At 40.8% G+C, this 16,734-nt stretch overlaps 1 protein-coding gene across 18 annotated transcripts in view; it reads right to left on the reverse strand.

Moving 5' to 3' along the window:
* LOC113163220 (CLIP-associating protein 1-B-like) overlaps nt 1-16,734 on the reverse strand; it is a 39,280-nt gene that overhangs the window by 12,784 nt on the left and 9,762 nt on the right. For 9 of the 18 annotated variants that reach the window (XM_026361629.2, XM_026361628.2, XM_033326326.1 and 6 more), the window contains 16 exons: nt 9,429-9,569; nt 9,190-9,266; nt 8,900-8,992; nt 8,677-8,822; nt 8,201-8,336; nt 7,786-7,856; nt 7,270-7,329; nt 6,149-6,226; nt 5,868-6,035; nt 5,194-5,237; nt 4,806-5,009; nt 2,811-2,906; nt 2,511-2,705; nt 1,810-1,914; nt 304-401; nt 173-196 (listed from right to left, as the gene is read on the reverse strand). In XM_026361629.2, coding sequence (XP_026217414.1) covers nt 173-196; nt 304-401; nt 1,810-1,914; nt 2,511-2,705; nt 2,811-2,906; nt 4,806-5,009; nt 5,194-5,237; nt 5,868-6,035; nt 6,149-6,226; nt 7,270-7,329; nt 7,786-7,856; nt 8,201-8,336; nt 8,677-8,822; nt 8,900-8,992; nt 9,190-9,266; nt 9,429-9,569 — 1,736 coding nt within the window. Of the gene's footprint in view, nt 1-172; nt 197-303; nt 402-1,336; nt 1,394-1,809; nt 1,915-2,510; nt 2,706-2,810; nt 2,907-4,805; nt 5,010-5,193; nt 5,238-5,867; nt 6,036-6,148; nt 6,227-7,269; nt 7,330-7,785; nt 7,857-8,200; nt 8,337-8,676; nt 8,823-8,899; nt 8,993-9,189; nt 9,267-9,428; nt 9,570-16,734 lie in introns of all 18 variants that reach the window. The other 9 variants (XM_033326327.1, XM_026361633.2, XM_026361636.2 and 6 more) reach the window with 4 other exon arrangements.

A 16,734-nucleotide genomic window follows, 5' to 3' on the forward strand; every position in this document is an offset into this window, starting at 1 on the left:
AATCTGTTCACAGCTTTAGAATGATGTTAGAAAACATTTTAGACAGACCGTCCCATAAGTTGAAATCAGTGGGTGAAATTCTGCAACAGCCAACATCTTCTATCTGTCAACTGTAAACTCTATAAGCTCATGCGCTGCATGCATTAAGACACTCAGGCAGATTTATTTGTACCTTACTCCTCGAGTCTCCTAAGAGCTGAAATTTACAAAGTCCAGGAAAAAAGAGCACAGAGGAAATTACTGCAGGACTGTGCAACATCAAATCAGTATTTTTATTTCTATCTTATTCATATGAATTCGTACCAGGGCATCAGCAACAGCAGCCTCCACCTCTGTGCCCGTGTTGAGGATTCTCATGGCGTTGACAGAGGCCGAGATCCGAGCCTGATGGGACAGCCGATCTGAACGAGAAAAAGTCAAACACGTGTTAGCAGATCAAGAGGAGCGTGTTAAAATGGAATACAAAACAGCGAAGAGGACCAATGATTTCTTCACTTTTGAGCAGATATGAGTCTTTTAATACTTATTTAAAATGTTGAATCAAGCAGAACAACTAAATAAATAGCTAATTAAATGCTACCTGGAGTGAAGAGTGTCCTGGTCCAGTTTTTTGTTTTGTGCAGCTATTTAGACTGGATTTTGTAAACTCATTATTAAACTTACTACTTAGCTTAATTATTTGACATTTGTCCACTGGGACAATCTCAAGGAACAACCCCCAACCCAAAGCAATACAGACACAGAGAGATCTGTCTTTAGCAAAACAGCAACAAAATATTTGGCAATGAGAATGTAAAAAATGTCCAAATCTATGCAGCCAGCAGCCAGAAAATAGTTAAATAAAAATAAATGCAAAATGCACTATATACCATAAAAATCAGGTTTTGTGTCATGTCACATACAAATATCATCATAAAGCTGCAAAACAAACAAAAACATGTAAAAGCAACATCACATCCTCAGAATGTACAATAAGCAAATACATTAACTGACATGTTTTCTATATCAACAAGGAGCATGTGTGTAATTGTGAAGTCTGGGCTGTAGTATCAAACCCCTGCAGCTGAATGATGTGGCTGGCAGGTTCTGTCTGACCAACCATCACCCAGGTAGCTCAGATAAAGTCAAAAGCAGCAGACAAATATTAACAGAATTTGAGTGCTGATTATTTCCCACAACAGACTCCAGGTTGACTTCAGCCATGCAGGGACAGGCTTAAAAAAACAGGATAAGTCAGTGAGCCAGATAAGTGAACGTTAGGTAGGATGGAATAAATGTGTTTATTTTATCTGGCTAACTGAGTAAATCTGGTTCCTGAGAAGACCTCACTGATCACCTGAGTAGCACTCTGCAGAGGACAGGGCGCTGGTTGAACGGGAGTGACAGCGAGTGGCTGGAGGAAGACGCAAAGTCAGAGAACAACAGAGATAACGCCACGGTACTATTGCTACAGATGTGCTGACTGATGGACTGACACCTGCCTTATTACCAATATGAGGTTTGCGTATTTGCACCTGCTGTATCAGACAATTAATACAACAATGAATCTGAACATTTAAATGTTGAGCATGCAGAGAATCCCGCAGGAAGAACGGTGATCCTCAGACAGGTCAGCAGGGTAAGAAGAGAAATGAACGTTGGTAACGTGACTTCTGCTGAAGATGTTTACTAAGCTCTTAGGTACAGATGTGTTTCACCTTAATTTCAATTTATTTTCCAGATGTTACCCTCACTACTCTGTATCATCTGTGATGTGGAAAGTGAGGAAGTCTGGCAGAAGGCTCAGGGGGTCTTTAATAACATACTCACCCAGGGGGGAGAAACCCCTGGCAGGGCTGGTGTCACGGCTGCTCTCGCGACTGGTTTCGCGGCTGCAGCCCTGACTCATGCTGGGTCGGGGGATCCGACTCCGGGCTAAAGACGGCGAGGCAGAGACGGACAGACACAGAGACAGACAGACAGCAGCGCAGGGGGAGAGTTTAGCTTGCAGCACATCGAGCCAGACACTGACACACCTGAAGCTCTGCAGAGATGGTTAGTTAGGCAGGAGAGGGAGGATAAGACTCAGGACGTCAGCAGGTATGGAATTAGTACAAGGAAAGAAACAGGAACCAGGAATGCTGCAGTCCTGTGACGTGTGGATAAAAATCTTTGCCCCCTTAACAAGTACTCACAACTCAGAGGTTTTGTAGAGATCCTGAAACCTGTCCAGGCTTTCTAACAGAAAATCCACTGTTTCATATTTTTCGAATATCACATTTTTTCACATTTGATGCATTTCACATCTTAAAATAGAACTGATATTTTATAATTCAACTTTTAAACCCTTTTTAATAATAATAGTGAATATTGATTTCTACTGATAAGCAGCATTTCTACTGCTATCACCATAACCATTTTTGCTGAAATTGACATAAAAACCTTCCCTTTCCCAGTTTCACTGACTCTTGATGATTATAATGAAATTAATTTGTCTTCCTTTTGTCGTGTTGGTTCAACACACTCCTTACCTGTGCCTGATCTGGTGGGGCTGGTCTCTCGGCTGCAGCCCTGGCTGCGGTGGCCTCGTGGCCGGCCTTTCTCGGTTCGACTTGTGGTGATGCTGTTGGAAGCTGCAGAAGCGGCGGCAGTGCCCATCATTGGCCTGGGGACCCTGCCGTAAGTGGAGCTCAGTAGTCGGCCAGGAGAACCTGACCTACTGCCAGCTGAAACACAAGAAGAAATTCTTTGTAAAGATTATTCTCATTTTAATTTCTTCTTTTTTGTAAATTGTTTTAAAAAATACACAAAACACTAAAAAGATTTCCCACGTTGAGACTGCGAGACAACTTTTCCTCGGCTCCGACCGCGGCTGTCTGTCACAGACGGACTGTTTCCTGAACTCGTCCTGCGGGTTCGTACTCGACCTGGACATGCAGAGGGCGAGAGATGTGGAGAGAAAAAGACAAAAGCAGAGTTAAAAAAAGGAGCAAAGACATATCTGTCAAAGGCAAAAAACACGAGCATGAAGACTGCAGCTGGTTTTGAAGTAGATACTTTCAACATTCCTGTCATGCAGAACCAGGATGAAAAGTTGAGGCTATAAGGGAAACGTGACAGAGGATATGAAGCCAGTAAAAATAGTGAGAGATGGAAGAAAGAGGAATGACACAAGTCACTCAATCCCCAGACTAATTCACAAAAACAAAAGTGTTGCGTTGTCCTCTTTTTTCCAGCCTTCAGAAACATGGGACACAGAGAAAGTCTTTTAAGTGTAAAAGTAAAGTAAAAATCTCTAATCTCTAACTCAAAATTACATAAAACATGAAATTCATATTGAAAGAGGACAAGATTACTTCACACTGTACACATTCACTTGTCCCTAAAAACTATTTGTGAGCATGTTTGTGTTCAAAAGCATTTAATCCTTATTTACTAATTATTATTCACCAAACAGACTAGATGAGTGTGAAATATTCAGTTGTAGTTGGATAAAAGAGACCATGACATAGACACAGAAAGATATATCAGGTCAACCACAATGTGCAAACGACACATTTTTGGCCCTATTGGCTTTCCATACACATGCACCAGTGTAGATTCAACACTACAGGAAAATAACATCATCAAGAACAACAGTGTAACCCAACACTAGTGTCTGATGTGTGAGTGAATCAGTGAGAAGCTGTTACAGCCCTAAATTCACACCTCTTGTTGTAGTGGTAGCAGTAGTAATATTTGGAGGCATCACCACATCGAAATGGTGAACATTATATATTTATAGAAATACAGCTGTTGTAATTACAACTAACGGTAATAATAATCATTTAGAGGTTAAGTCATGAGAGGGGACGATTGTGTGAGATGTTTTTAGCCACTTTTGCGACTGGCATTCAACACACTGGGGAAACACTAGAAGATAAACTGTGGGGATTTCAAGCTGTACAACAGTGAGATAAATCACAGAGCAAGAAACAATGATTTGTTGTTTTGTGTAACAATTTGGGAACTTTGACCCAACACATAAAAGCTGAACTGCTGACACTGAGAAAATAGGTATTCCTGCACAAAGAGCAAAAGTCAGCACCGACCTAAAGGGAGATGTTATTATTAAAACAAACCTCTGAAGCGGGAGAAAAAACATTTCAGATCCACCCGAGTCTCCAATTCTGCATTTCATACTTTATTCCCCAGACATCTAAGGTGGGACTCAAACAACCAGCTCACCCACCACTATTTACACATAGATGTTTGTTTCAGTGTAGGAGAGAAGTTACAGGACACCATGCATAGACAGTCCATGCACTGACAGTTCCATCACAGATGACCAGTACTGATGAGGGGAAAAAACACACCGACGGGGCATGGAAGACCCTCATTCCCCTGTTCACATACACACAGAGCCTTACCGTCTACATTACCAGACCACGAGCCGTCTGACAGGTGGGTGAGTCCAGGAGAGACACAACAGGGTTTAAGTGTTAGGACTGAGATGTGTTTGATGAAGACGTGTCATCTGATTAGATCAACATGTCTCACAATGTTTTATTACTTGATGAAAATCGATAATACCATAAGAATACCACACAAATATAATGAGTGTGTAAAAGGTGTTTCAGCTAAATGAATATTAAAGAACATTTTTTTATTTGTTTCTGTCCATGTTTGATACTTTTACCTTTCATCTAACAGATCTATAATATTAGTAGAGTTTTGACATCATCCATCCTGTTTTACACAGAAAATATTTTACAGTGAACAGCATAGTTTTAAACCACAACATATCTTCTCCACATGCATTTGCATTGACCAGCTGCTCATCTTACCCAGTGAAGCGTAGGATCCAGGGGGAAGCGCTGAGGCCGAGCTGAAAGGTGAAGTCGACGACGGCACAGCAGAGGACACGGCGGGCATCCGCGTGCGTGCTGTGGCAGTGGCAGCGGCGTTGACATCCACATCGCTACGAGAACGCTGGAGGGAGCCTGGAGTGGAGGCTGCAGCAGGCGTCCTGGAGGTGTGAGCGGCTTTTGCTGCAACAAGCACAGTGACTGTTTAACAGCTAAGCTTCTTAAACTATAATAACACACACACGAGTTTATTTAAAACGCTCAAGTAAATCCAAGTAAAACATAACCAGGACTTTTCTCCAGGACAAGATTGATCCACAAAAATCTTGTTGTAAATGAATATGAAAGTGAAACAAAGTGTCCTTACATCTTGTGCTGCTTCCAGTGGTGCTTTTTACAGACAGCGGGCGACTGAGGAGACAAAAAGTCAAAGAGAAAATTATGGAGTAAGCAAAAAAACAAAAGAAAACAACTAACCTGCAAAAACCTGATATATACATATATGGATGATACATGCTAAGAAATCATTAAAACAGAAATAAAAACATCAAAAAGAAATGACTGCACAGTATTTTTGGGTTAGAGTTAGGTTTGGGCAGCATATTCCTCCACTACTGTAATTTAAATAGTTTGCTTATCAGCCGTCTGTGCATTGTCACTGCAGACTTGATTCGCCTTCGCCAAACCAAACCTAGGAGCATTTACAGCTAATTTTAATGCTAACTTATGAGTGATTTTAAAGGTGTAAAGCAATAATTTAGTATTAATATGGTTAAAATCAAAGCAGCATTGATGCAGTGTCATTTCAACGCCTTCATTCCTTTACAGTCACATTGCATGACACCATCAACACAGCTCTAGGTGGCTCAAGGACATTTGAGCTAAATCAAGCCTTTAATCCAGATGCAGAACTGTACTGCTGATGACTGACGTGCTTTGGAATAAAACCCTTCTCCAGTTAATCAATAAATGATCCATCAAAGAGGACGAAGAGGAGGAAGTGTCTTATGTAAGACACTTTTGGAGTTTAAATTGTCTTACTTTAAACTCTCCTGAGAGGAGGATGAGGAGCGATCAGAGGCCGGCAGAGACATCAGACTGTCTCCACTCCTCAGGTGAGCCTGTAGAGCTTTCTGATAGGACGACTCCAGGCCCTGGAACAGTTGCTCTGCCTCCCGACTGAAGTGGCCGTGGAAACTCCAGTAACACCTGCAACAGCAAACCGTAAATTTACTGTACGTTTGTAAAGATATTTATATAATTTTTAACAATTCTTCCTGCGTAATGCACCAGTTCTTCAGTGAAACTAGAGTGAGACTTACTTTCTGGCCACGGAGCGAGCCTCAGCGTCTGCATCATGGATCCCCTTCTTTATTGTTTCCATCAAAACTGTTCCATGTCTATGGGGGGGGGGGGGGGAGACACATTGCTCTTAGCTGCAAATGTTGATGTCACTGTGGTGTGTGTGATAATGGTGACAACACATTTCAGGTGTATAAAAATACACATGAAACTGCCTACACATAATGCTTTGTTCAGAAATACTGACGTAGTGTTTGTACTGGAGTAGTTACAGTTGTAGAGCTCTAAATATTGTTGCATGAGAGAAAAACACTGATGCCTCGAGTCAGCCACAAGGCAGCATTATGTCCAAGTCTTATACAACCTGCTCTCACAGACTGTTCAGTGACAGTCAGAAACAGGGAAACACGATGACCTTTCAACTTGCCAGCTGCCCTGCAGTCTGTATCCATTAGATAAACACTGAGCTTTCAAATTTCCATTAATCAATATTTTGGGATGATTTCTGCTGGATGAGTCACATGAGGAAGCTGTTTGAAGAACTTCATGATGCTGTGGATCAGCTGTGGAGACTGCTTTAAAAACTACTGATTGATTATTAGAGGTTTTTCAGACATTTAAAATCTAATGTTTGATGCAAACTTTAATCAGTAAGGTTAGCCTCAATGCCCAGACTTCGACTTTTATTCTTTTATTATTTACTCCTTCTTAGTAATTTCTCACTGGCTGATGAGTCTTTTTAAATAAAAGTGAGCCTAGTTTGTAACTGGGTCATATAGAGACTCAGCATCTCGCACACATGGACTGACTGATCGATGAGAACCAGAGAGCTCCCATGGTACTGGGGGGTCAGCTCGGGTTTCTCCCTGGTGGTGGCAGGAAGCAGTGAGGCAGAAACACAATGAGCCTTTTGGAGGCAGACAGAGGTCCCCTGGCATCACCATGGAAACTGCTGCGATAGCCCCTGACCCAGCCAGTGTCAAATTTCATGACAAGGTAGCGTGTAGCACTTTAAACCATTCACAAGCCCCTGGTAGCACCGTCACTTTATATTTACTCTACACCTTCAGGTCTGACTGGCTCTAAAATTCTCTCTTTTTGTGTTTTCACAGCTTTGACCTACAGATTCATTTTTTCTCACCTCTCCAGAGAGCTTGTCTGCCACTCCTGCAGCAGCAAGTCCAGGAACTCAAAGCAGCGCCTGCAGGAGAGAACAAAAACTGAAACAAACAAACAAAACATCCAGACTCTCCTGCATTTCATTTGATTTTAAAACTTTTCCATAAAGGGGAAAAATTAAATAATAATAGGGGATAAGACTTTAAACCAACTGAAACTCAAGTGAAGCACCAAGAAATAAAAAACATGCATGTTTATAAAATATATATAAAATAAAAGAAGAAAAAAATTATAATGTATGAGCATATTAAATATAGTGTTCATTTATTTAAATATGTATTAATAAAGAAAAAATTAATAAATAAGAAAATAAATACAGACTGAAAATAGATAAAAATAACATATTTATATACATTACATAAAAACAAATATCAAATAAAAACATATAAACTAATAAAAGAAGTATAATTAACTAATTAATTAATTAAATATAAAGGAGAGACATGACAACAAAATGAAATAAAATATTGTTGCGCACCTTCTGACAGCCACAGATTTGGAGGTACAGTTGCTGGTGATGATGGGGATGAGACGTGGGTAGTGTGTGTGCTGCAAAACAGATGAGACGGTGTGAACCAGAGTAAAACTGTCTCATCTCTTTCTTCAGATACACATAACATGTCAGAGATCCCGTCCTTTCTTCTGTCTTCAGTCGGACAACTGAATGTTTTATTTCTGACATGAAATGTGATTTACAGGATTAAATCAGATTTGTCTCTGCTGTTATAAAGCCAAGCTAACATTAAATGCTGCCTTGTGAGAATTTAATTCCCAGTTCATGGCAGCATGAACGTTTAAATGTCATTATCAAATACCATCACCATAACTACATGAACATATAGTGAGAAGAAAATGAGTCTTTCTATTTTAAACACAGAAAACCTGCCACGTACTCTGAGGATGAGGCGGATGGTGGCCACGCCGGAGGTGGCCATGACTTTGGCACTGTTGGGGACCAGGTTGAGGAGGGTCGGCATGATGGCCTCTGCTGCGTGGTCGAACCGACTGCCGAGCACTGACGACAGGTGGCTGATGATGGCAGAGCAGAGCAGACAACAGACATGAAAAACAAGTGTAGTGGTAATATTCCTGCTCATTATGAAACACAGAACACAAACTGAAACTCATGTCTGTACTGGATTTCAGGCAAAACAGAAGGCAGTGCCAATTCCATGCATGACAAAAATATTTTATTACAAAAAAAGAAATAGAAGATGTGGTATTTGTCAAACTTTTTTTGCAGCATGGAATAAAAGCATATTAACATTAGCTGATATTTGGAAATGACATCCTTTATTCTCCTACTGGGTTGCAGGAGATGTTATGAGACACTGTTCCACACAAACAAGTGTGGGCATTAAGGTCCTACCCCAGAGTGATGCAGGCCTCTCTCACCACCTGAGAGCGAAGGTCTTTGGCAGACAGCTTGAACGCTGCCTCCATGAGCCGCAACTGCTGCAGAAACCCATCAAACTCCGCTGCACCAGCCAGGATCAGCGAACGCACCTTCTTGAGCTGGAGAAACAACACAACAATTAAAATATCATTTAAAATATTTTTGACTAAGATGAGAGTTATGTCAGATGTCCTACAGCTGCCACTCGGAGCTCCCAGTCCTTCTTATCATCTGACAGCACGTCTCGAATCTTCGTCATGGCCTCCTCCACCTCCCTGTTAGAGTAGATCTGGTGGAGAGAAGGAAAGGAATGAAGGAGCAGAGCAAGGGTGCAAGGAACAACTTCAAGGGAAGTATTTAAACATTGGAGACCCAACTTGTGATCGCTTGTATGTATGTGATTAGTTAATTAGTCGGGAGCAGACCAGGTCCATATAAGTAATGACATACTGTACATGTTAAAAATCTGTAAAAAACAAAACAAACCTGCACTGTGGAAACATCTTCGAAAGCCTGGATGAAGTCCTCCTCATCCACAGCTCCAGCACCAGACCCATCCCTCCCTACAGACAACAACAGGGTAACAGTTTAATCACCCAACACCCAACAGTCATGCAAGGATTTCACTGCCATGTTTTACAGTGTGATACAAGCAGCCAGTCAATCACTGGAAAGCAGTAGACACACATGAAGCTGATGATGTCAGTGATACTTCAGACTCTGACCTGCAGATTTGGTGCTGGAGGCGGAGCCGGGGCGTCGAAACGAACCCATGCTCACCGTCTTTCTTGCAGACAGTGAACCTCCTTTGGACGAAGACGCCGAACGGCCACCGTCCACTGAGTCATCGTCCTCAAAGTTTTTGTCTAATGGAAGCAGAGGAGCACAAAAGACAGAGCGGTCATGTCACTAAACAACCAGTCTTCACAGACAAAACGCCACCACCGAGAATCTTAGCAATGCAGAGCAGACAGGCGGGCTCGGACATTTCTGCATCTTAACTTTTAGCTGGTGGTCAGCTGACACCGGTCCAGAGGACATAACTCACATTCCTACATCACCAACATAACTAGCCAACGATGGCGAGGTGAGCGAAGGTCAGAGACACAATGGCGTGATAATAAACTGGACAATTACTCCTGTGTTCCTAGCAAGAAGCACAGAGTGACCACAGGAGAAAGAATCGCACAAGAGCAAGACTAGAAAAACGAAACTCATACTCATACGTTGTATGCAAGTCGCATGTGCATGTACATGTTCTCAATCATGATATAGTCAATAAAATAAAGTTGTGCAATCTGCTATCACTTAATCAATGCTGAGACTATTATTGATTGGTCACAAAATGAATCATCAACAGTTATGAATTTAACTAACTGATCAAACTAAAAGCACCAATAATTTGCTGCTTTCAGGACCTGATGTTCTGATGTTTTATGCAGTAAGCAATTAGCTGATTAATGAATAATGATAGTTGTTAGTTTTATAGGTAATTTTATAATATATATTGAAAAGTCTTAAGATTTATTATGCTTAAGATACAGCTGACACTGATATTGGTGGTGGAAAGCTGCAGCTTGTTGTTTAACAAAGTAAAATCCCTGCTGATACTGAATAATCTGCTGAATACTAGATACTGTGGGAAAAAAGTCTGAATTTTAACTGTAACCAACCTCACAACAATAACACCCAACTCAGAGGCACAGCTGTCTGGAAATGTCTCCTGTGGTGGACGACAGAGCACCACATGAATCCCCCTTAGCACAGGAATCTGCCAAGCTACCAATCAATCCTCTTTCATTATTTAAAGTTCACACACACACACACACACACAAACAGACACACACACAGATCAGCAGGGCACTTAGCCAACACTTCAGTCATGTGCCATCAGGTTGCAGTTTTTCCTCCATGCTGGATCAAAGTGCAGTGAAACACCAGCATACAATATCAACACAAGGAGACTGCGTGTTAGTGTGTGTCTGTATGGCTATCATGGTGAGGACCAGCATGAGGACATTTTAGCCGGTCCTCACAAAGAGAAGGGTTAGGGTGAGGCAGTTAGTTGTGATGGTTTGTTGCAGTACGCTAAAGAAAAAGCTCTTGTTCTTGTAAATGTGTTTTTGTACATATCACATAAATTAAATATTACACGTAGCTAGATTCACAGGTGCTGGTAAGAGGGTTTTACCATATTTATAACCAGGTTAGTTTCTAATCTTTGTGCTAAACAAAGCTAACCAGCTGCCAGCTTCAATCTTTCCATTCAGACATTAGCATGGTATTGATCTGCTGGTGCAGCTCTACAGAAGAAAGTTAAGTAATAAAATATTTTCCTTAACTAATACTTAAGAGATTTAGACATTTTAGACTAGAAGTAAGGAGGTTGACAACAACAATGAACTTTCTTAGTGTAAATAAAAACTTAAATGAGCAGATCTGTTTTAGTGTGTAAACACAGAAAAGGAGACCATAAATCCACACGATCTGTGAACCGGCTAAATGCAGAAGTTCAGTACATCAAGCTGTAACACGACAAAGATGAGCAAGACCTCCACCTCATTTATCTGCCCTCTGAACAAACTCCTAGTACTGATGGTAGGAACGGCTCCTGAGTCACAATTTGGACGAGGTGATGTTGCAAGCTTAACAGGTCAACAAACTATCTGTGAGCAAGCATCAGAAAGGAAAAGAAAAATAGCTGAACAATTTAAGGGGATTTTTAAATTGGACTTTTAAAGGTTTCAGTGGTTCAAGCAAATTTATCCTTGACAACCTCGGTTTCCACACACCAAAAAAAGTTATTTTGTCAAAAACATGCAAAAAAGGCATTGATTGAATTCCACTCCACAGCAGACAACTGTCCTATTTCTGCAGCTTCCTGACCTTAACTCTGCTCAGAGACAGACTGAAACCCTGCATCACGTCCTGTGTATTGTCCACACAACAATTCAGCTGAGAGCAGGCCAGGAAATCATCCTACAGTGTTTACGTCTGAGACACGGCAGATGCATTTCTGCTCCATTTAAACACGTCGTCACATCAGCCACCACCTCCCCCCACTGTCGCCTGACTATTCATCATTGATTACAACCTCCACTATTTCTCTCTACTTCAGGCTCCTTTCAGTCCCTCCCTGCAGCCAAAGGAAGCAGCAGCAGCTTACAGGAGCAGATCTTCCTGCAGACCAGTTTCCTCAGCATGCCGGCAGACAGACAGTAAGACAGTCAGGTGGTCCTTCGGTGTTCTGTGCTCATCACATGTTTTCACCCAGCTCAGACGAGAGCCGCTATCCTCCCCTCTCCCTTGTCAGGAAGCATGTGCTTTAATGAGCTCCTTCTCTCTGTCTTCGTCCTCTACTTCACTTCAGCGAACACGCTCGCAGCCAGGACCAGGATGGAGGAAGTGGAAGGGAGGGGATGGAGAGAGGTGATGTTGGAAATCAGGAGAAGGAGCAGGATGGGAGAGCGGAGTGCACCAATGGGAGGAGGAGGGAGGGGTCGGTCAGGGAGCGAACCCCAGAGCTCAGCATGGAGGTGGAGTTGGTGGGTGGAGTTAGAGATGAGGGACAGCTTCAGTGTCATGATGACTCAGGAAAGTGGGAGGAGGGAGGAAGGGATGGAGAGACGCCTCTCCAGAGGAAGCCGGTCGTCTGTCAGTGTTAATGTCAGTTCCTCCCTCAGCATGCAGCAGCTGGAGGCGCTTTATCACAACAAGGTCGCTGCTGCTCAACACGAAACGTGACGAAACATAACTCAGAGTGGCAAGAAATCAAAAATAGAATAGAAGAACACTCACACAGAGGTTTCACTTTCAGTTGAATTGAGTTTGTTCCATCTCAGCCTTTAAAAAATGTATTGTTTTAATGTTTAACTTTTAAAAAATCCAACATTTAAATGTATGTCTCTATTTGTTTCTTCTTTTTGTATTAATGGTCATTGTCTTTTTTTATGTTGGAGAACTTAATTAGGTGTCAATATTAATTAGATTATGAACATGACCAGACATAGATTTTCACTCTTTAGAACCTGAAGGCTTCGATAAACACAGGTTTATTGCTCAGCTTTAGAAAACTCTCCATACTTTCATATCCCAATATGTTTCTAACCACTAATAATATATTTGATTTTAAGAAAATCTGCAGAATATTTAAAATTGAGAAAATGATAGGAAAATGATTTTTCACTGAAAAACAACAAGCTTCATATTTCACTGTGATATTTTATCCAAAAATGGACACATCTGCGCTAAGAGAAACATATTTCAGCTCCTCTTGGGGAATCCCAAGTCGTTTCTAAACCAGATGAGTTACTGTATATACAGTCATCTTGCCAGGACTGTGGTTCTACCCTGTTGATGTGAGACTACCTCAACTGGCTCTTTTTCAATGTGATGGAGCAGCTCCACATGCCTGAGCTGCGTATCCTACATTATCTGTAAGAGCCTGGACATCCTACAGAGGAAACACATTCTGTCTTCTTGTATTTGTGATTTTATTCTTTCTGTCAGAGCCTGTGAACAAACTGTCGGTAAAGTCCTCACTAAACTCTCTCCCTGTACAACACAGGACATATTCTTACACTTCATTATTCATCATTACAGCTACTTTGAGTTATTTTGTTTTATTTTAGCTTTAAAACGAATGAAGTCAGTATTAAGCTATCTACCAATTTTGTACCGTATTCACACACCTGCACAGCTGTGTCCCTGTTGTCGCCACTATTTTCTTGGTACTTTGGAAGAGAAACAGGCATCAATAAATACAACAGGAGACCTTTCTGAACTAGCAAAACACGATTCAGATCTATGCAGAGACAGATGATAGAAGGGACAGAGTGTCTGCCAGTCTGCTTCATTTGACTTTTAAATACACTTTCATGACCAACAGCAGCAGAGCAGCTCTGAATGCAAACAGTGTCTCTCCTATGAAGACAACAAGCCTCCACGTGCAGTAGTTACCCGCTGTAAGTAGGTCATCTCAAGTCCATCTGACTTCTGAGCATTTGTACATTTATCAAATCTAACTGTATATTCAAGGTCAAGGTGAGGACAGCTTCAATTCTCATTTCATCTAAAATCACTGTCACTACCGTCAGTAGTGATGAATATTTTCAAGGACCATGGAAGCTCAAAGGAATCGTCTCCTTCCACAAGAGGGCAGCGCTACATCACTGGATAATTTTTCATTTTCTTTCACTTTTATTTCATTCATCTTCATTTTTGAATCATAGGAGAGCCAAAAAACAGACATGAGGGCAAAGGGAGGAGAGGGTGAGCTGGATTAAAGCCTTTAAACAAAAATAGTCATGGACATTGACATTTATCATCCCAGAGGCTGTTCCTTTACTTCCCGTCCTTGAATTGTCTGATACTGATTTAACTGTATACTTGGAGTATTGTCCAAAGCCCCATCACTCAATCTGAAAGTCAGTGGCTCTCAGGGGCTTTAATGTAAACGACACCACTGAAAGCAACAAATGGCCTCAAGAGACCAACCTGTCGTCTCTCTGAACATCTTTACACAGTGTTGTCAAAAATAAACTTAAAAAAAAAAACAATTTTAAATTAATAATTCTAAAAAGATTAAATATTTTAAAAATGTGAAAACACACAATACAATGTGTTTAAGTGATGTTAGGAGCAACAGATAACATTACACGTGTACAAGTGTTTTCCTGGCTGAGTAGCACTAAGCATGATTAGTCAACAGTGGTTGTTATTAATTTTTCTCCCTAACTTTTAGAGCTTTGTTGCAGTAGTATAATAACTGTTCATATGAAAGGGACTAACAATGTTAATCCTGATGACTAAATTGAACACAGTGACTAATTGTGTACCCTCCTTTAGATGCCTGGTCACTAGTTTTTCACCTGGCAGCGCCTCAAAGAGAGCTTGAAGTCTGATGGGGTCTGACAGCTGATCTTCCGGATGCAAATTCACAAAATGAACAGAGAGAGGTAAGTCGCTCAGGATCGCCAAGTGTTGCATCACTAACCTGGGAACAAACTAGGAAGCGAGGGAGAGCAACTCACATTCCCACATGCAGCTCAAGTTTACTGCAACTTGACGTGATGATATCGATTCACGTGTTCATGAGAAACAGAGGCATATTTAACAAACCTTTAACTAACCTTTATCATAATAAACAGGAACATAGACATTTCTCAAAGGTGAGCTTTAACCTGTGACATTCGATGATTTACATTCCTGTTAAAGCCTGTTAATTTCTGAATGAATGAACTGGGAACAACAGTGGGAGCAACGTTCCCTCAGAACCATCAAGCTTTGTTCACAACTTTCTCACAAGATTAAAATCATTCCATATCAAGTAAATCCAGGAGCATAAGTCCAGAGAGGCAGTGACAGAGTTAAAGAAAACAGGAAACAGACGTATGTGAGATTCAGTTCTTCTCTTTAGTTCTTTTATAATCTGAGAACATACTGTCCACAACACTGACTTGCTGCTGTGCAGGAACTTCTGTTGTAAATGCTACACGACAGGTTTTAACCAAAAATCCATTTTATCAGTTGAATACTTTTTTATAAATAAGTTGGTTCATAAAACATAAAAAAACAACAATCACATCTCCAAACACCTTGATATGTCTGTCCAACAGTCCAAAATCAAAAGCTATTTATTTTAAAATGTGACTATCTGGAAGAAGAAAGCTACAACATCACCTGCTCAGAAAGCTGAAGGAATGACAACAAGGGGCTTCAGCACCTTTCTACAAATTCCTCTGTTGCTAACTAGGCTATGGGCCTATGTTTCCGTGTTTGCAGGTTTAAATCGATCTCAGTTCCTGTTGAAAGTAAACGTTTCCTGCGTGGAGAGGAGTTTTCCTGTTTTGTCTTGTTGTTATGTGATGTATATCTGTGCAGACAGCGTCCACATAGCGCAGACGAATGTATGACGCACTGTAAAGGTGGGTTGACATTTAAAGTTCTCTGCTACTGTTTTGTATCATTCTGAAATCAAATTAAGAGCAACTTCAATTGAATATGTACTGCATGTAAGATCTATGAAAAAATATGATCTTAAGCATGAATTTAACCTGCAGCATGTGACCTATTGTGCAGGAGTTCATCACTTCATCATAAATACTCTTCGTGTGGTCTTCCTGGTGTGTGCTGCTTTCTCTTTCCATCCCTGCACACTGTTCATTATTCAGGAGGTTTCCAACTGTGCAACCTAAGTCCTGCTGGCAGAAAATACCTGGCCTTGTCACTCAACGCCTCCCCACAGGACCTCCTGAGGTGGGGTGACGCACTTAGGCAGGTCAGTATTTATCAAACTCCAGAGATCTGGATCAGAGCAGTTCACCACCAATAAAAGATGATACCAAAAGACAACAGTCAGTTTGAGTTCAAAGTGAATTCTTATAGCTGTATGACAGTAATCTTCAGATCCACTCGAGTCCCAAAGCTTTCAGCTCCATCCTTTAACATTCTTACCTTGGCTGTACTTAATTTTCTAATTTTGCTATAGCCCCATCTTCCAGAGAACTGTCTCTTTCTAACATGCATAAACCTAAAAAATTAAATTTTTGGACATTTGAAGATTAATTGACAATGAAAATAATTGTTGCTGCTCCTTGTCATTGAACAGGAGCCAGGTAGTATATTTATAAAGGTTTAGCTTATAATAGAGCTGAAACAAAAATAAAGAATCACCTACAGAGTTAATCAGATAATGAGCCACGATATTTTTAAGCAAAAATCAATGAGCAAATGCTTAATTAATAATTATTAGCATAAATCAGTGACAGTGACCTGAGGTCTACATTTTATAGTGCCAATACCTGCAGCCTATTAGAGCTGAATCTCTGAGTTGATCCATTTTTAAATAAAAAATATAAATAATTCACTGTTTCTAGCTGTGTAATATGACTAACAAGACATATCCAGACACGGTGGTCTATCTTGTGACGATTTACTGAGCAACCAAACTAAACCAGAGAGTAAAGTTAACTGTAATAATCATTTCTACCAAAATAACTTGAATTACCTAAATGTTTTAGATGTAATTGT

Source organism: Anabas testudineus, chromosome 2, assembly GCF_900324465.2.
Source record: "Anabas testudineus chromosome 2, fAnaTes1.2, whole genome shotgun sequence".
NCBI classification, from domain to species: Eukaryota; Metazoa; Chordata; class Actinopteri; order Anabantiformes; family Anabantidae; genus Anabas; species Anabas testudineus.